The 21,073-nt window shown below is 40.8% G+C and overlaps 1 protein-coding gene across 3 annotated transcripts in view; it reads left to right on the forward strand.

The window, feature by feature from the left end:
- Positions 1–19,765, forward strand: part of MTMR2 (myotubularin related protein 2) — a 123,374-nt gene extending 103,609 nt beyond the window's left edge. For all 3 annotated transcript variants that reach the window (XM_032360397.1, XM_032360398.1, XM_032360399.1), the window contains 6 exons: positions 3,550–3,735; positions 6,192–6,398; positions 12,089–12,181; positions 15,427–15,540; positions 17,503–17,679; positions 18,386–19,765. In XM_032360397.1, the coding sequence (XP_032216288.1) occupies positions 3,550–3,735; positions 6,192–6,398; positions 12,089–12,181; positions 15,427–15,540; positions 17,503–17,679; positions 18,386–18,547 (939 nt within the window). In that variant the 3' untranslated portion in view covers positions 18,548–19,765. The remainder of the gene's footprint in view (positions 1–3,549; positions 3,736–6,191; positions 6,399–12,088; positions 12,182–15,426; positions 15,541–17,502; positions 17,680–18,385) is intronic.
- The last annotated feature ends 1,308 nt before the right edge of the window (positions 19,766–21,073 follow it).

Below are 21,073 nucleotides of genomic sequence, written 5' to 3' on the forward strand. Positions count from 1 at the left end.
GAGAGCTCCTGAAGGGAATTCTACCAAATCTTTAAAGAAGAATTAATACCTATTTCCCTGAAACTGTTCCAAGAAATAGAAATGGAGGGGAAAATTCCAAACTCATTTTATGCCAGCATTACCTTGATCCCCAAATCAAAGACCCCATCAAAAAGGAGAACTACAGACCAATATCCTTGATGAACACAGATGCAGAAATTCTCACCAAAATACTAGCCAGTAGGATCCAACAGTACATTAAAAGGATTATTCGTCATGACCAAGTGGGATTTATTCCTGGGCTGCAAGTTTGGTTCAACATCCACAAATCAATCAGTGTGATACAATACATTAATAAAAGAAAGAACAAGAACCATATGATACTCTCTGTAGATGCTGAAAAAGCATTTGACAAAGTACAGCATCCTTTCTTGATCAAAACTCTTCAAAATGTAGGGATAGAGGGTACATACCTCAATATCCTCAAAGCCATGTATGAAACACCCACAGCGAATATCATTCTCAATGGAGAAAAACTGAGAGCTTTTCTGCTAAGATTGGGAACATGACAGGGATGTCCACTGTCACCACTGCTACTTAACATAGTACTAGAAGTCCTAGCCTCAGCAATCAGACAACAAAAAGAAATAAAAGACATCTGAATTGGCAAAGAAGAAGTCAAACTCTCACTCTTTGCAGATGATATGATGCCTTATGTGGAAAACCCAAAAGACTCCACTCTAAAACTGCTAGAACTCATATAGGAATTCAGTAAAGTGTAAAGATATAAAACCAATGCCCAGAAATTAGTTGCATTTCTATATACCAACAGCAAGACAGAAGACAGAGAAATTAAAGAGTCAATCCCATTTGCAATTGCACCCCAAACCATAAGATATCTAGGAATAAACCTAACCAAGGAGGCAAAGAATCTGTACTCATGAAAGAAATTGAGGAGGATGCAAAAAATGGAAAAACATTCCATGCTTATGGATTGGGAAAATAAATATTGTGAAAATGTCTAAGCTACCTAAAGCAGTCTTCACATTAATGCAACCCCTATCAAAATACCATCAATTTTTTTCAAAGAAATGGAACAAATAATCCTAAAAGTTATATGGAACCAGGAAAGACCCCAAATAGCAAGGAATGTTGAAAAAGAAAGCCAAAGTTGGTGGAATCACAATTCCAGACTTTAAGCTCTATTATTACAAAGCTGTCATCATCAAGACAGTATGCACAAAAACAGACACATAGATCAATGGAACAGAATAGAGAGCCCAGAAATAGACCCTCAACTGTACGGTTAACTAATCTTTGACAAAGTAGGAAAAGAATGTCCAATGGAACAAAGACAGTCTTTTCAACAAATGGTGTTGGAAAAATTGGACAGCCACATGCAGAAAAATAAAACTGGACCGTTTCCTTACACCACATATAAAAATAGACTCAAAATTGATGAAAAACCTAAATTTGAGACAGGAATCTATCAAAATCCTTGAGGAAAACATAGGCAGCAACCTCTTCAACCTCAGCCACAGCAGTTTCTTCCTAGAAACATTGCTAGAGGCAAGGGAAGCAAGGGCAAAAATGAACTATTGGGACTTCATCAAGATCAAAAGCTTTTGCACAGCAAAGGAAACAGTCAACAAAACCAAAAAACAGCTGACAGAATGGGAGAGATATTTGCAAATGGCATATCAGATAAAGGGCTAGTATCCAAAATCTATAAAGAACTTATCAAAATCACACCCAAAGAACAAAGAATCCAATCAAGAAGTGGGCAGAGGACATGAACAGACATTTCTGCAAAGAAGACGTCCGGATGGCCAACAGACACAGAAAAAGTGCTCCATATCACTCGGCATCAGGGAAGTACAAATCAGTACCACAATGAGATACCACCTCACACTAGTCAGAATGGCTACAATTAACCAGTCAGGAGACAACAGAAGTTGGTGAGGATGCAGAGAGAGGGGAACCCTTCTACACTGTTAGTGGGAATGCAAGCTGGTGAGCCACTCTGTCAAACAGCATGGAGGTTCCTCAAAAAGTGGAAAATAGAGCTACCCTATGACCCAGCAATCGCACTACTGGGTATTTACTGTAAAGATACAAATGTAGTGATCCAAAGGGGCTCATGCACCTGAATGTTTGCAGTAGCAACGTCCACAATAGCCAAACTATGGAAAGAACCTCGATGTCCATCAACAGATGAATGGATAAAGAAGAAGTGAGATATAGATATATAGATATATATAGATTCCTATATATATAGGAATACTATGCAGCCATCAAAAGAAATGAGATTTTGCCATTTGGAAGGACATGGTTGGAACTAGTGGGTGTTATGCTGAGTGGAATAAGCCAATCAGAGAAAGACAATTATCACTTGAAGTCCCTGATATGAGGAACTTGAGAGGCGGGGTTTGGGGTTTGGGGGGTAGGGAAGGAAAAAAATGAAACAAGTTTGGATCAGGAGGGAGACATACCATAAGAGATTCTTAATCTCACAAAACAAACGAGGGTTGCTGTGGGGGAGGGAGTGTACAGAGAGGGTGGTTGGATTGTGGACATTGGGGATGGTATGTGACATGGTGAGTGCTGTGAATTGTGTAAGCCTGACAATTCACAGACCTGTCAAATAATACATTATATGTTAATAAAGATAAATAATAAAAAAAGTTTTAGCCCCTCAAAATAAATAAATGAGTTCTTTTCAGCCACAGCATATTTTGAACACCAAATATTTCTCATCCTGTTTGTGGATGTAGATTTAAGTATTTGAGGATAGAGATACTAATATACTATGGTATTCTATGCTTTTATACCTGTTCTGTCTTTTTATTTGGAAATAATTATGTGGTTGAAATAGAGGCAAGTCACTAGGATTGCAAGGCATCTTGCAAATATTCCGATTAAAATGAGGTGATGAGGACGGGAGGTGAAGAATCATGGACCAGAATGAAACTAACTAGATGTTTTCTTTGCACACAGAGCCAGTGATTTCAGCCTTCTCTAATAAATTATGTTTGGGTAGAACTGGAAATATTGGTGGGAAGAGTTTAGTGCTTTAACATGTTGAAGGACCTTCATATATGGTATCACATTTAAATTTTATAACAGCCACATAAGAAAGTCAGAGTAAGAGTGTATGTTCCCATTTTATAAAGAAAAATGTGTAGGGAGAGTGGCTGTGTTACGATGTCCTGACCTGTTGACATTTTCCCACGGAGTTTTCCTATTCATCAGTAATATGTATCACTGGGGTGCCAGGGTGGCACAGTCGGTTAAGCATCTGACTTAGCTCAGGTCATCATCCCTGGTTCCTGGGATCGAGCCCCACGTCAGGCTTCGTGCTTAGCATGGAGTCTACTTCTCCCTCTCCCTCTGTCCCTGCCGTTCCCCCACCTCTGATGTGCTGTCGCTCTTTCTCTCAAATAAATAAGATCTTTTAAAAAAAAACGCATCTGTCATGCTATTGGATATTTTATGGCACCTGTTCACATGTTTACGTACAGTGGGCATACCTTCATTTATGATTTCCTGTGGTGTTTGCTTTTTTCCCAGGCGAAGGGTGGAGGTTATGAGAGTGAAGATGCCTATCAAAATGCAGAACTAGTTTTTCTGGATATCCACAATATTCATGTTATGAGAGAATCTTTACGAAAACTTAAGGAGATTGTGTACCCTAACATTGAGGAGACTCACTGGCTGTCTAACTTGGAATCTACTCACTGGCTTGAACATATTAAGGTTCGGTATTTGTTATTATTCCCTTATATTATTACAGAGTATCAGACAAGGGGTTTCTCTGCCCCTCTCTTTCCACACTCTTCTTACAATTGAACTGTAAGATGAAGGTATCTTTCTATACAATGAAACATGGATAACTCTTTGAAAATTGTAAGTACTTCTAAGCTGTGTTGCTTGAATGAATTAGTTTCCTGTACTGCGCATTTGGTTGTCTTGTGGTCTTCTGTCCGCCTCCCTGCCCCGCCCTGGCTGAATTCTTCTCGTCCTTCAGACCCCAGTTCTGACTTCTTCTCCTCCACTTTCTCTGCACTTTCACTCTGCTTTCTCCTTCCAGCTCATCAAGTACGACCTTACACTTCATTTAATGGTCTCGTGTCAGTCAGTATATATTCCTAAATCATGGAAACCTGCGCTGGATAATTTGTTAATGTTTTTGGAGCCCTCAGGAGCTAGGGCAGCACCGTGTGTGTGAGGGAGGTGAAGTGGTTGAATGAGGGTATGAGGCTAAATGATGTGGAGTCTACCCGGGAACGCTAGTGTGCCTAGCCTGTCACCGTCGTGTTTGGAGCAGCAGATGTGATTGCACTTTGTACAGTTACATACTTTTCTCAGACATGGTCTGAATCCCAGTAACACCACGTCCCAAGATGGAGACTCTAGCTGTACACACGTTCATACTGTGAAATAAAGACACGTGCTCACATTAGAATCTCTCAAATTTGGACAGAACTGAAGAGAAGGCCAATTTGATCTTACTGAGAATTATAGATTAATTTTATTCTTTCTCTTCCAGATGCTTAGAAGCTTCTAAGAATGTAGCAGAGTGCACACTCTCCTCAGGCAGGGAGCATGTTCCCGGGGGGCCCATCTGTTGCAGCGCGTGAAGTGTAAATAGAAAACAGGGACACTTGATTTGAAGCGAACATAAATTGCAGTGTCGGCATCTGTAAATGGCAGGGCGTTCTCCCTGAGCATATAACAGCCTCTCCAGAAAGCTCGCTCTGGCTACAAACAGGTCCCCTTAGAGGCAGAGGAGATCCGTCTGTGCCTGGCCTGCCTTCACCCGTAGTCCTCACAGCAGCAAAGTGTACCTCCTCACCTTCTTCAGAGCTCTGCTCAAATACCACCTTCTCAGAAAGGCCTTTCCCCACCACACCTTACAAATAACAGCTCTACTGGCAGGGTGCTCTCACTTCCTGCCCTCTGGCACAGTCTATATTTTCTTATTTACATGTATCTGGCTGGCCTCGCCTGAGTAGAATGTACTAGCCCTTTCTCTGTTTGGTTCACTGCTCTGTCTCTAGCACCTGGAGCAGAACCTGCCACATGGAAAGGGGCTCCAAAATGTTTATTTTATAGGGGAAGGAAGGTGGGATGGTGACCATAGTCTTAGCTTTGCAGCTGTTCTAATACTTTGGGTCAGTGAATCATAAGTCTCATAACCCACTGAATTACAAGTGGAAGACATTTATAAAGTAGTAAGCTAGGAGTAGTGACGATGGGGCCCAGACACTTAAAAAATGGCTCACAGGTGACTCTGATGCAGAGTCAGGATTGACATTGCTTCAGAGTACCCCATTTCTAGAATATGTCTATAGTTACAATTAAAAGGAGGTCATCATGAGATTGTCCAGCCCTAGTAAATCTACTTTCTTTCATCTGATCCATGTTTGTGGACCCACAGTGTTCTCCGAGTATGGATTGTCTAGCCGTTGCAGAGAAGACGAGAACTGTATTACTCATTTTAAAGAATATTGTGCTTTTGTGCTGCTTATTTGGCTATATCTAATTCTGTTTAGTTTTAACTCAGGCTCAACTTCAAAAAAGTTAATTATTTCGTAGTGTCTGTATATTTTTTTAAAAATCTGAAATTATTTAAATACCAGTTGACATTGTAATCTGTTGATCTGATGAGAATTTTTCATTCATATTACAGAAAAATAGCTTCAAGTTTTATACTGGGCTTGCTGTAAGCTATGTGACATATATAAAAATAGTAAAATAAATGCTCTAGAAGCTATGGGGTAAGAGATCCAATTTTTCTGCTTTCCTCTTTATTCTGTTTTGGTTAGGTAGGGATTGTGTAAGTAACATGTATGACTTCACTTGGCATATTTTTTAATTTAAATAGATGATGTTGGAATATTTGAAGATTCTTAGAAACAGATCTCTTTAAAACCGAATCCTTTTCTCTCACTCATACTTTTGATTTGTACAGAACCAGAACGTACCCTTCATTTGGCTCTTTCATTGTGTGGATTAATAGGAGCCTGCATTTATGAGGTTTTTCTTGTGATAAAGGCAAAATCTTCTGCCACTTACAAGAATTCTGTTTAGGAAGGGGCTTTTTTCTCCATGTGTTATGAGACAGTTGTCCGTAATAAAACTGTATTTGTTACTTTTGAAGAAGGAAGCACTTAACTTTTTTAAAAATTTCACTGAACTCTATCTTGCAGCTCATTCTCGCAGGCGCTCTTCGGATCGCTGACAAAGTCGAGTCCGGGAAGACGTCTGTGGTGGTGCACTGCAGCGACGGCTGGGACCGCACGGCCCAGCTGACTTCCCTGGCCATGCTCATGCTGGATGGCTACTATCGAAGCATCCGAGGCTTCGAGGTCCTTGTGGAGAAAGAGTGGCTGAGCTTCGGACATCGATTTCAGCTTGTGAGTATAGAGCCTTGACTCGCAGCGTCACATGATCCTACATGAGGCCTGTGAAGACAAAGCCTTTTATTCACTAGATACTCACTGAAAACCACTCCTTCATACTAAGGGGGTAAACTTCTAGAGAGAATGTTCTTGTTAGTTGTGGAAAGCCTTAGGATAGCCTCTTGCGGGTGTGCAGTCTGACCAGGGCTGTCGGGACACCTGTGGCTCGGTCTCTTCTGTGATCCCTGCTGGGGGAGACATTAGATACCATTCCTTCATCTGTGCGCCTATCTCTGCCTTCAGGCATGGTTGCAGAATTACAGGCCACTTCTGATCTCGATGTAAAAGGAGCCAAGGATGGCTTAATTATTATTCTTAATTTAAGAATACTTCCAAGTAGCAGTGCTCACGCAGGAATGGGGTTTAAAAAAAAACAGGCTGGGACCAAAAGAAATATCAGAGAAAAAAACGAAAAATTTCCCTCAGAGTGGGAAATAAAACAGCTTTTTGATTATCCTCCTAAAGCATTAACACTGTAATGCGTATACATATGGAGAGTGCTGCAGTTGGTTTTATGGGAATGACACATTTTCCTGCCCTCTCTTTGCCTCAGAATTTATTTTGATGTTGTCGTTCATCTCAAATTTGAGTTGACAGGACCTCAGTGTCCAGGCATTCAGTGTTGAATGTCTTCTGTGGTGTTCCCATGAAATGATTGTATAGTTTCTGCATTAACACCTCCAGAAATCAGCAGCCGGGCTCTTCCTCAGGCTATCCAGTCTCTCTTCAGAAAATCTACCTACCAGAAAGTTCTTTCTCATAGTAAACCAAAATTTACTTCCCATTTCCCCTTTGAAGACAAGAACAGATATGACGACTTAACCAAATGAGATAGCCCTTCAAATATTTAGAAGTAGGTGTGTACCCCTGTCCTGCCTAACTTCAGTTCTTGTGGCTAAACATTAATTTTCTTCATTGTTTTCCTATCTCAGTCCCCTCTTCACTCCAGTTGTCCTCTGGACTTTGGTCATGTCTTTCATCCTGTGTGGTACACAGAACTAATCACGGTTCCAAAAATAGAGGAATGGGTTTATTATGTCCCTTTCAAAGGGTATTCAGCTTTCAGTTTTGCTTTTTTGCTACATCATACTTTGGAGTCATGCACCTTTTAATTAAATAAACATTCATGTGGTTTTTAGCTGTGTTTCTGCTAAAAACTAAATTTGCAATCAGAAAACTTGAGAACAGTAAGCATGTAGGCCTTGTTTTTCATGTGTTATTCATCTGTGTTAGTTGTAATCACCGATTTTAAAGAGTGAAGAGTAGGAATATTTTCCCCAAAAGGAGGAACAGGGTGAGCAAAAGTCTAGATGACATTGAGCTTGCAAGAGTAGAGTTGAGGGAAGGGTGGGGTTAGAGAATCATGGAGGGGGAGACTTAGATTGTCAGAGGCGTTGGAGCCACTGAGAGTGTGCGAGGCTCCTGGCAGCACATTCCTAGAGTAGCTGAAAGACTTTCTGGAAGATGTTTACCCAGATGCAGTCTTGAATGTTAACCTGTACCAGCAGTGTTTACAAATACAGATGACCCTTGCACAATGCACAGTGTAGGAGAGAGGGGTGCAGTCAAAACTCCACATGTAACTGTTGACTCCTCCCCGGAACCTAACTCCCTGTAGCCTGTGGTTGATGGAAGCTTTCCCAATAAGATAAACGATTAACACCTATTTTGTATGTTGTGTTTATGATATACTATATTCTTATAATAAAGGAAGCTGACAAAAGGAAATGTTACTAAGAAAATCATAAGGAAGAGAAAATACTTTTACAGTTCTGTAAAAATAAATCCACATTTAAGTGAACTCACTTGGCCCATTCGTGCTGTTTAAGAGTTCAAGAGCTAACTTGAAAGAAGCAGACAAATTTAAAGGTAGTCTGATTTTTTGAACTTGAACTGTTAAATAAAACTGGGCTTTTGGAGGATCTTTCCTGATGGCTCACATTTTTCAGTTCTCTCTAAAATATACTTACAATGAAAAAACACATTACAAAAACGCTCTTACTTCAAAAAATGGAGTTTTAGTCATCCAGAGCTGCACGTGTTTATATCAGTGTGATCAAAATAGTAAACATTTAAGACCATTGGAAATTGCTGTGGATTCCTAGATTGCTAACTCTGGTTCCCTACTCCATCCCCCCTCCCCCTCCCCCCCAGTTTATCTGAAAGCAGAATTTGGCAATTAAAGGACAGCTGGTCAAGAGGGTACATTCACCTGTTTAATGAAAGGGCAGTGAGTCTCAGACTTTTCATTGTCAGGATCTCTTTCCATTCTTAACAATTATTGGTGACCCCAAAGAACTTCGTTTATATGATTTATATCTACCAGTATTTGTCATATTAGAAATTAAATTTTTATTTTTATTTTTTTAAAGATTTTATTTATTTATTTATTTGACAGAGAGAGATCACAAGGAGGCAGAGAGGCAGGCAGAGAGAGAGAGAGAGAGGGAAGCAGGCTCCCTGCTGAGCAGAGAACCCGATGCGGGACTCGATCCCAGGACCCTGAGATCATGACCTGAGCTGAAGGCAACGGCTTAACCCACTGAGCCACCCAGGCGCCCCAGAAATTAAATTTTTAAAAAGATTTATTTATTTATTTATTTGACAGACAGAGATCACAAGTAGGCAGAGAGGCAGACAGAGAGAGAGAGAGAGAGAGGGAAGCAGGCTCCCCGCTTAGCAGAGAGCCCGATTCGGGGCTCTATCCCAGGACCCTGGGATCACAACCCGAGCTGAAGGCAGAGGCTTAACCCACTGAGCCATCCAGGCACCCCTAGAAATTGAATTTTTAAAAATGTGTAAATATTAATAAAATAATAAATCTTACTCTGGGTTGCTGTTAATGTCATACCACAATCTGGGTGGCTTGTAAAATTTCAATAGAAATTTATTTCTCACAGTTTTGAAGGCTGGAAATCCAAGGTCAGGGTGTCAGCGTAGTCATGTTCTGTGGAAGGCCGTAGATTGTGGGTTGTAGCTTGTCAACCTCTCTGTCCTTATGTGGTGAAGAGAATCAACGAGCTCTGTGGGGTCTTTATTTTTATTTATATTTATTTATTTATTTATTAAAAAAATTTTTTTAAAGATTTTATTTATTTGACAGAGAGATTGAGAGAGAGAGATCACAAGTAGGCAGAGAGGCAGGCAGAGAGAGAGGAAGAAGCAGACTCCCTGCGAAGCAGAGAGCCGGACTCGGGGCTCTATCCCAGAGCCTGGGATCATGACCGGATCCGAAGGCAGAGGCCTTAACCCACTGAGCCACCCAGGTGCGCCTTTATTTTTATTTTTTTTTAAGATTTTATTCATTTGTTTGACAGACAGAGATCACAAGTAGGCAGAGAGGCAGACAGAGAGAGAGAGAGAGAGAGAGAGGAGGAAGCAGGCTCCCTGCTGAACAGAGAGCCGGATGCGGACCTGGATCTCAGGACCGTGAGACCATGACCTGAGCTGGAGGCAGAGGCTTAACCTACTGAGCCACCCAGGCACCCTCTGTAGGGTCTTTTGATGAGAGCACTAATCCCCTCTGCTGGACTTCTATCCTCTTGACTAGCAGCTCCCAGACGATGACTCCTGCCATTACAGCTGACATTAGGATTTCAATGTGAATTTTTTTGGCCGGGGGGACACAAACATTCAGGACATAGTACTACTGTATATTAGCCTAAAGAGCATTTTAAAGAAAACAAGTTGTATTTTCCAAAACAACAACGATAAAAGGGTTAGTGTGAAGGGTGGCATTGTTTTATAGTTTTTGCAAATTCCTTTCACGTCTGGCTTATTAGAAGACAGCCGAATTTCACAACTACTTTATTGCAATGTGTGCTCTTCCTTGACGTAAATGAGGAAAATCTGACCACACACAGATATGCAGGTTGAAATCAGTGTTTTGATAGCATTTTCAGGGAATTGTGGATATTCTTTCATACTGTGCCTAAATTTAACAAATGCTGATTTCATCGAGGTTTCTTGTAATGTGAAATCTAAAACTAGATCAATGAGGTTTTCACTGTCCTTTCTATTAAATTTCATTGGTCTGTCTTGAGCTTTGAATAGAGCTTTTACCCATGGGTGATTCTGTAACATCAGGTGTTGGTTATTTGGAAAATAGTGGCTTCCTGACTTACACAGCTCTTCGAGTATTAATGCATTTCCTTACAGACTATCATCTCATTTGTGAGCATCACCAGTGATTTTATCAGAAACGTCTATTACCAAGCTTATTTTGACAGGTAGTTTCCCAAAAATCTAATGTGCACTCAAAGCTTGAAAGCTTGAATTTTATCAGTTTTCCTTGAAATGACACATCTGCTTTGTACATTAAAAAAAAAAAAAAAAGTCTGCAAGACTTTCAAGTCTTAATAACTGTAGTTTATATATATCAGTTCTTTCAAGTCAAAACGATGTTGCATGAAAACGTGGTGTTTTGTACCATCAGCTAAGGTTTGCAGCTGCAGAACATTATGTGTATTTCCCATTTTGTTATACAGGCTGTCCTTAAGGGGAGAAGACTTAGCAGGATTAATTTTTACTGCTTCATCAAGGAAACTGGCACTCCCCACCCTTTCATTTGACTGCGAGTGTGTGGCCAGGCAGGGTCTGACACTACTTGTGCAGCTGGATTCCAGTGATTTGCTTGAGTTTTCCTAAGGAACCCAGAGTTTTATCCTTCGTCACTTTCGCACTCTCAGCGTAAATGTTAGTGCATTGAAAAAGCATTATTATGAAAATAGTTTTGACATCATAGACCCCTCTCCCTCCCCCACCCCTAACCCCCAGCCCCACCCCCTGGCCCCTGGTAATCTGTGGACCAGACTTAGAATCACTGTTTTGGAGTGTGGAGGGTCTGTTACAGTCATCTGGGGCAAAGGTCCTTAGAAGAGAAAAAAAACTGAGAAAGGAGGTGAGTACATGCTTGGAAGGTAGATGTCAAGCATTCTTTACAGGTTTTCAAGAGTTTGTGCTGATGTGATTATTCTTGATAAAGACAGATAAGATAAGATATGACAGGGCCCCCCTGCACACCCTGGCCACATTGTTAAAGGAGACAGGTGCTTCCTGAGGCTGTTGGACAAGTATTTGTTAATATTTAGGGAATATTAAATTTCTGGGACAAAAAATCTGGGGTTCTGAGGTCTGACTGCTCCTGTCTTCCATTATCAACCTCTTAAGATCTGGGTTCCTCTTGTTAAAGTTGTAATTTCCTATTACAAGCATTCATGTCAGTAAATAATATGGCAGTTTGTACATCAAAATGATAACAGAGCCTTCTGCTTGGTAAGACTATGAGTGATTTCTGTTTTCCTTGCTGTGATCTTTTATTTAATTAATTTCTTAAAGAGTTTATTTTTGAGAGAGAGAGAAAGAATGAGTGGGCAAGAGAGTGGGGCAGAAGGAGAAGCAGGCTCCCCACTGAGCATGGACCCTGATGCGAGGCTCGAGCCCAGGACCCTGGGATCATGACATGAGCCGAAGGCAGAGGCTTTAATCCATTGAGCCACCCGGGTGCCCCCCCTGTGCTCTTTTAAAAAGACTTTTGAACTTTAAAAAATACTGGAAGATATTACTTTAATTGGAAAATAAATTTATTTCCATGAAAAAGAAAAGTTCCACAAAGCTCATACAGATTTTCACTCTTTTTGCTCCAGAGACTTGGCCATGGAGATAAGAACCATGCAGATGCAGACAGATCACCTGTTTTCCTTCAGTTTATTGACTGTGTCTGGCAAATGACAAGACAGGTAACTTATCTGGGATAGTCATTCTTATATCTTTCTTTTAAGCCATCCAGAGTTGGGAGGTGTGGTCAGTGATTATCCTACATTGCATGTAAAATGGAAATTCTGGGAAGATTTCTTGGTAATAGAACTATTCTTATTACATTATGAACTAAGTTAAAGGACATTATTTGGAGATCGTATTAAACACTTGACAATTTGATCCATTAGCATTTCAACCAGTGGCATTAATAATAACCCGAGAGGTTTCCTCCTTTGTTTTGGACAAGTAGTTAACTGTAATATATTTACCCGGAAGGTCATCTATACATTGCTAGAGAAGGTAGAGGTGAAGAAATGAAGCAAGTTCACTGGAGCAAAATAAAATCCTGTTTTAAGGAATGGAAAAATATATTTATGTGGGAATAATGAGTAGGTAGATATGTAGTAGATTCAGTTCTTTTTGTTCTTAGGCATAGATAGATTGTTTTTTAGACCTTCTATTAACTTTCTAACATACTGGTTTGAAATATTAATGGTAATGGATTTAGTCTTTTGGAACGATATTGGGGGAGATTGAAAAACACCTGCTTTGCTATGGGATCACTTCACTAGTGAGGCGAGGGGTTGGTGTCTTAAACATATTGAACTCAAGAAAAATCATCCCAGAGCTTGGCTACACGTCACTGCTATGTCAGCTAATTATTTGCCCAAGGGTTTATTAGACCTCAGACAACTGGGAGTCCGGTTTGTTCTTAGTGAGTCCGCCACATGAATATAAAATAGGGCAGTTGCTGTCTCTGCTTCGCTTTAGGATTACATTTTAGCTTCAAGAAAACACTATTATTTCATTAAAAGAAAACGAATGGTGATCTTTAGATGAAATACACCCAATTATATAAGCATTTCCCCCAATGGCATATCAGTTTAGGTGGATTATTTTGAAAGCTGCTGGGTTAAATGCATTGTTGTAGTAGGTATGATGATTGAATGATGAGGCTGGAATTTAAAATATACCTGCTAATGTGTACGACACTTAGAGTTTTGTTCTATAAAAGGCTCTTGGTGTGTTGGGAGAAGGGTAGAAACTTAACTGTAGAGTTTAATGGTGTTTACTACTTTTGGACGAGGTTTGAATTTTTTCTTTGGAATTGCCCTTGAGTTTGTAATGGCAGCTCTGCAAATCCTTGCCAGTCCTTTTTTGGGTGTTTGACCAAAAACAAGAAGAGCCACTATTGACTATTACCATATTTGATTTTTAAGTAACATTTGACTCTTGGCGAAAATTAAATATGCCCTTAGAAAAGGCTCAAAAAGCGGTTTGAAGCCATGTCACCATTGATGGCTGGGCCCTGCTTTCCCAGGGCAATTCCCCTAAAGGGGCAGCCTGTGCGGATATATGAATTCTGATATGTTTGTTAGAAACAAAATCCCATTTGCCAGTTGTTTGCATAGAAGAGTACGCAGTAATTCTGATATGTTTGTTAGAAACAAAATCCCATTTGCCAGTTGTTTGCATAGAAGAGTACGCAGTAAGTACCTGCCTCGCTAAATTACTACACGCTGTAGACCTAGAAGCAGCTTCACTCCAATTCTGAGCTTAAGTCACTGCATAGAAAATCAGTTTCCTCTTAGATTTCTCTGATGGAACTGAAAGTACATCATATAGTGATGTGTCTTTATCTTAGACATCCAGTTCTGTTTTCCTGTATCATATTCTGGAACATAGAACCTGTTAGGCATGTTTATGGGCCATCACTCTTTTTGTAAATAATTGAACTTTTGTGCAGAGCCTTAAGCAAGCACACTTGTGAAAGTGACACCGGTTATGTGGCGATTAGCCAGCTTCTCCCTGTCCCCCCACCCTTGGCCCCAGCCCCTCACTCCTGGGTCAGGAAGCAGTTAGTGAAAGGGCCCTTCCAATTCTAAAGCCGTCAGGAGGAGACAGTGTTCCTCCTCTGCTCTCAGAAGTTCCTGCTCCGCTGCCTCCGTTTTGGGGTGGGGACCTGCCCGCCGTTGCAGCTCTTCTCATGACTGAGCATGTGCTTTTGTTGAAAAGATGAGAAACCGATCACAGGCGTCGCTCCTTCGGATGGCTGTGTAATGAGTCAGAATGCATTCACAGTTGGCTAATAAGGCTGTTAAGGGTGTGTAACAGTACAAGGGATGGGATTTATTTTGTAAATGAGTGACTGTGATTTGACCAGGTTTCTTACAGGTAATTGGCTTTTTGTTGACATGTGCTCTGATCACTTGGTTCAGCTTCACAGCCACAGAAATGATCATTCAAGGCAGGCTAGTTAGCCTTCCTCGTTCGAGAAATTTGCTGTTACCTGCTTCTAAATTTAGGAAATGTGGAGACAAAGACAGTTTCATTCTTATCCCTTGGGCATGCAGTTGAGGCTGTTTTCTTGCACTACTAGGTAGAGATCATTCTAAGACAGACTTGGAACCAATATCTATTCCCCAAATCTGTAGTCCAGATATTCGTAGACTTTGTTTTCCACAGTCCTGCAATTGGTACAGTTTTCATGGAGACTGATAAGAATTTTTGAAGTATTAGCTGGGTAAGGGTGGATTATATGAACTCTTTCCCCTCCTGGGATCTGTCCTCCATCCTTGATAAGTTCACCCCCACCCCAGATTTGTTGTTTAGGTAATATTAAGATACCTGGTCAAGCTCTTGTCCTAGGTTAAAGAGGAAGGGCATTTTCTTTTTGTTAGAAAGAGGCTGCTGAACTGCTGATCCCAGGTTTGACTGGGCTGGCTTTTAAATGATCTGCACATCTGCCTTGGATCTTTATTTTTGTGCATTGCTGACATTATCTGGAGACAGTGATATTTTTTGTGTAATCCCTGAAACAAAAACTATGTTGCTGAAAATTTAAAGAAAATCTTACTATGCTGTTTATGGTCATTTTTGGCAAAGAAAGGCCAAGAGTTGTCAGAATTGCCAAAGTCCAAATTCATCCCTCTTCAAGGTTAGGATTAACAAATACAGGGAGATATGGAAACACCAAGGTCATACCATTCAAACTCTTGCTTCACAAGAAAAGGATTTCTCATGGGGAGAAATCTCAGAAAAGTGGTAGAGTGATTTTTGAACAGAGAATGAAGAAGATAATGCCACAATGGCTTAGAAAAACATAGTTTTGAACATTGTTTAACCTAATTTTAAGAAGCATTACAAAGAATCTCCCCATATATGGGGATAAATATGCTTGAAAAAATGTCCTAATAATTTTGTGTTTGTGGTATTCAATTTGCAGTTTCCTACAGCATTTGAATTCAATGAATATTTTCTCATTACCATTTTGGACCATCTATATAGCTGTTTATTTGGAACATTCCTCTGTAACAGTGAACTTCAGAGAGGAAAAGAGGTAAAATATGAGCCATGACCGTCCCCCACTTCTACTCCCAATATATGTGATGTTCCCTGCGACAGTGCATTCTCTGATAGTTTTCAACCTAACAGTCCTCTTGGGTGATTTCTTTGGTCCTGTTTTATTCCTATGTATACGATGTATACGATGGCTTCTTTCCATATATCTGAGCCTGATTGTTTTTCAAGTACCTCTGTTGCGAGGCTGAAGGTACCAGCTAGCTGTCAGGTGCAGGTGCGTTTACAGCTGAAAAGAAGTGTCTGCTAAAGAGAACTGAAGTCTGTGTACTCTCAGGAGCACCAGTCCTTGCGGGATGGAAATCCTTCAGAGCAGGTGCAGAAACATCTAATTAGCAAGAAAAACACACATATGAATGAAGAGATCCCCAGATATATGGTGCATACGTATGAGCCATTTTAGGTTTTTTTTTTTAATTGTAAAATAATACCATAAAACAACCGAACACTGAAGAGATACTGTGTAGAAAGAAATAACCCCCCGTGTAATTCCACGATTATGACACTAATCTCTGTTTCCCCAGGGAGATCACTGGTAAGTGGTTGGTATTTAGAAGAAACCGTATAAAGATGACATTTCAAGTTTTACTTCTGACCTTGAAATACATGCCTCCTCTGTATGAAATTCCAAATCCTCTTGATTGGGTGTCTCCCCCTGCATCAGTTTTAATTCCAAAAATGTGGTTGCCAACCAGTTTATTCATGCTCTTCTATAAAGCATTATGGCAAGGAGTGCTTACTCTGGGGCCAGGCTGCCTGGGATGCAATCTTGGATCTATCCCTTGTCTTGTAACCTTGTGCAAATTCATTTCTGCTTTGGTAAATGGGGAAAAATAGTACTAGTGTGTGGTTCAATAAAATAAACTACAGAACACCATAGTAACAGCCATGTAGCAGACTGTACGTTCTTTGAAAGCAGGTATTAAAAATGTTTTTCTTAAAGATTATTTGAGAGGAAGCACATGAGAGGTGGGGAGCAGCAGAAAGGAGAGGAGAAAGCAGGCTCCCCGCTGAGCATGGAGCCCCACCACATGGGACTTCATCCCAGGATCCCGAGATCATGACCTGAGTTGAAGGCAGACGCTAAACCAACTGAGCCACGCAGGTGCCCCAGGAAATTTTGAAAGAACCGTCTCTTCAGTGGCCAGCCTGCAGTTAGCATACCCACACAGAAGAGGTGCTTTAAGAACTTACCGAATGTTAGATAACTAAAACCACCTAAGTTCCAAAGATACTTTTTTCCTCATCTTTTGAGAGGCTTGAATAGGATTTAACTATATCTTGATTTTAAGAAAATAATCTTTTTTTGCTGAGCTGTAATTTGCAGTCCATAAAAGTGTATAATTTAGTAGTTTTCAATTATCTAGAGTTGTACAACTGTCACCACTGCTGACTTTAAACATTGAGAAGTAACCGTGTCCCTGTTTGCAGTTTCTCCCTGGTCTCCTCTCCTGGTCCCTTGGCCATCACTACTCTCTGGATTTGCCCCTTCTGGATACATCCTATAAATGGAATCATTCAAGATGAGACCTTTGTGTCTGGCTTCTTTCACTTAGTGTGTTTTCAAAGTTCAATTTGTAGTATGCATCACTACTTTATTCCTTTTCATGGTGAAATATTATTCCATTATATAAATAGACTACATTTTATCCATTTTATCAGTTGATGGACTTTTGGGTTGTTTCTTCCTTTTGCTCTTATGAGTAATGCCCGTTTGAACATCTTTGTACAAGTTTTTGTGTGCATATGTTTCTCTTCTCTTGGTATATATACCTGAGTGGAATTGCTAGTATGAGAACTCGTTTAAATTTTTAATCAATTAATTGCAGTGTTTTCTAGTACTCTCTGATTTGAATGAAAGTAGGGCTGTCACTGAAGTGTCCATGTCCTCTCCCTCCCAAGAGATATTCAATAATCGAAAATACCTGTTTCCTTCTTACAGAATCTTCCTAAGAGGACTGTGTCACTGTGGTCTTACATAAATAGCCAGCTGGAAGACTTCACTAATCCTCTCTACGGGAGCTACTCCAATCATGTCCTTTACCCGGTAGCCAGCATGCGCCACCTAGAGCTCTGGGTGGGCTATTACGTCAGGTGGAATCCCCGGATGAAACCGCAGGTGAGTGCTCTCTGGCAGACAGCGAGAGGTTTCATCCAGGCAGTTCTATCATTTAGGTTCATTACCTATAAAGCAACTAGAAAAATTAGGTATATTTAAAACTTTTCCTTTTTTCCTGTTAACATTTATAATTGTATAGTAGAAAAAGCACTACATGGGGGTCATCAATGAACTGCGTTCGTGCCTTGTCTTTGCTTGAATGGTCCTGGATGAAGCACTTTTCTTCCCTTCTCGGGAAAATGAGTGTGGGGGATTGGATGACTTCTGCAGGTCATTTTAATAGGTTTGAGGAACTAGCTTGAAGAAAATTAAAAGCCTGACCAATTCTGGTCCATTCTGAAATATGTTATAGAATATATACTACTTAGAACTGTTTAAAAGACTAAAAATCTGCAGCTAAGTGACAGGAAATCTGTGAGTTTTGGCTTTTACTTATTGTCTTGTTACTTGGTTGTTTTTAAAGTAACAGCTGCAGGATATACCCGTGGAAGTACTCGGGAGCCCTGGGAAAGTCACTGGAAGAGCGGGGCTGTCAGTAGAGTCCAGTTAATTCTCACTGATATGCTGGAAATGTTGGCCTGGTCCCCAGAGCCAAGAAAATGCCCATGACAGCACTTAGGGAAAGAACTATATACTAGCACGATTGGACTTCGGGTTTGTTTACGCCTGCCTCATTGAATGACATTATGGTATTTTGCTCTTGTAGGAGCCCATTCACAACAGATATAAAGAACTTCTTGCTAAACGAGCAGAGCTTCAGAAAAAAGTAGAGGAACTACAGAGAGAGATTTCCAACCGATCAACCTCATCCTCCGAGAGGGCCAGTTCTCCTGCACAGTGTGTCACTCCTGTCCAAACTGTTGTGTGAGGGGACTGTCCGAGGGGGCCGGCATGGCCATGAACTCCGCATTACAGTGGCAGCTTTAGGAGTATACGGTCTTCTGAAGTTAGAACCCAGCCCCGGGAGAAGTGCAGTTGCTTTATTTATTTTAAATCTCTCCAGGAGGGGTTTAGAACTGTGGCAGTGCAGGTGGCGTACGTGAAATAACCCCCTATGTATTTCCACGATTATGACACTAATCTTCTGAGTCACCCAAAGAATATTTAGATGCTTCATTACCAGATCCACGGTGGGAGCAAGTTTCTGATTTTAAAATCAAAATACAGACACTTCGGAAACACACCTCCTGCTGGAAGAGAACTGGCTGCACAGAGGGAAGGAGCATCCCAGTGAATCTCAGCGCACCGACACTGCAGTTCCCTGCCATGACACATGTTGAGCCTCAACGGCACAAAAGCTCAGAATCACATGATACTCCCTTCCCCCGTCATGGGTTTTTCTTTTCTGTAATAGTGATTTACTTTCATCACCTTTCTGCACCCACACTCTTCATATATGATATGGCAAAGATCTGAGGATACTATGGCATAATAGTAGTTGAAAATTATTGCTGTCCTTACTGGCATATGTATTTAAGATGTAGTAGATAGCTGTCCGAATGGATGCCTTAGAGATGTGCTTGGGGGCGGGCGGGGGATTGAGAGGCGGAAGCAGTAGCTGCCCAGGACTTCAAAGAATTCCACACCCTTCAGATTAGTTTCCATTTGCCCAGTTACTAGAAACATAATGAAACATATTTACAAATTCATTATTCCCTTCCTTTATTGCATTTATGGTTTTTTTGTGTGTGTGTCTGAACACAGAAGTTAATTGGCTGAGTTTTGAGGCAATATTTTAAAAGTTTACTAGGATTGACTTTTTTCCTGAAGTCTGTATAAATAGCTTATGGGTGGGAAATATGCTCAAATTTTACATGAGATATTTTACTACTTTACTTTGCAAAATCTGTAATTCCACTGAAAGATTAAGTCTACCAAAGAATTTACTGCATGTACAAATATGTTACAATCTCAATGCCAGTAAAGGAGATACTGCTTCACTGTTCACCTGCCAGTAACAGTTCAGCACTGGTGTAAACATTTGACTCCCTGATACCTTAAGAGCCATATGTTATGTACTGTAACAAAGGAGCTTCCTTGTCCCTTGGTTCTTTAATTAAAAGGAAATTTCAACTGACTTTTAAAACGTTGTTCTTATCCTAAGTTGTTTGCCTTAAATGTCTTTTGCAGAAATGTTTTTGAAGAAGGGTGGCTTAGCACCTGCTCCAGATTGAAGTGTTCAGTTTCAACCCATTTTGCTTCTAATACCCAAATCAAGCAGTACTAAACAAGGCAGTGTTCTTTCACTTGTGACCTCAGCCTTGTTGTTGGGTCTGGTGGTGAGGAACTGTAATTTTTCCTACCTCCAGTATTAGCAAAATTACTACCAGGATGATTTGGTCTTTGTATGATACACATTTAAAAAAAAAGTTGTCAGGGTATTTTTGAGCAGCCAGCCCATCAACTGAAGCTAAGTTTTCTCTTCCAGATATTTTACAAACCCATTGATGTCCATTCTTTCATTTTCCTCATTTAAGCCTTGATCATTTTGGTCTGATACCACATAAAAATACAGATGACTGAAGAGTTTCAGACTTTGTCTCAGTACCCTACACATCCACTTTAAATTCCATTCAAAGGCCAGAGCAATGGAAATGCAAATCTATCACTTACCATTTTAAGACTTTTCCAGGGGTTTCCTTTTCACCTTAACAGAAGTCTTTAAAGTGGAGTGCATTTAAGAGAATCCCCTGGGGGCAACGTGAGGATCTTGATGGCCGTGTGAGATGTTCCTCTTTCCTCCCCCTCGACTTACAACCAGCTGGACATCCATGACTGAACAGAAGCGCCTCTGCACATCAAGTCCAAGGAAGTTATGGAGCCAGGGGAGTTACAATGGCAGTGACCGTGGCGACCTCCTTAGTGGAGGTGGTAGAACGAGAACGGGGTACCCAGAAGTGCTCAGCAGCAATGGGCTGCAGTTGGAGGGTTCTATTGCTTTTCAGGAACACCTAGATTTCTGAGGAGACACTTCCATGACTGGGTAGAGGGAAAGAAAAAACATGTCAGAGAGCTGAAGGGACATGGTTCCTTCCATAAGCTCTGGGATTCCAGCAAGAGGTCCATCCATGTGCCTTTGGGAATCCCCCACTCAAGGACTGCCCTACCAGGCCATGGGCACACCTAAAGCCCCAAGTGCTAAGCATACACCTCCCCCCACTCTGCGACCCGTCTTTAAAAAATAAAACCAGGGGCACCTGGGTGGCTCAGTGGATTAAGCCGCTGCCTTCGGCTCAGGTCATGATCTCAGGGTCCTGGGATCGAGTCCCACATCGGGTTCTCTGCTTGGCAGGGAGCCTGCTTCCCTCTCTCTCTGCCTGCCTCTCTGCCTACTTGTGATCTCTGTCTGTCAAATAAATAAAATCTTTAAAAAAATAAATAAATAAAAAAAATA

The sequence above is a fragment of the Mustela erminea genome, chromosome 9, assembly GCF_009829155.1.
Source record: "Mustela erminea isolate mMusErm1 chromosome 9, mMusErm1.Pri, whole genome shotgun sequence".
NCBI classification, from domain to species: Eukaryota; Metazoa; Chordata; class Mammalia; order Carnivora; family Mustelidae; genus Mustela; species Mustela erminea.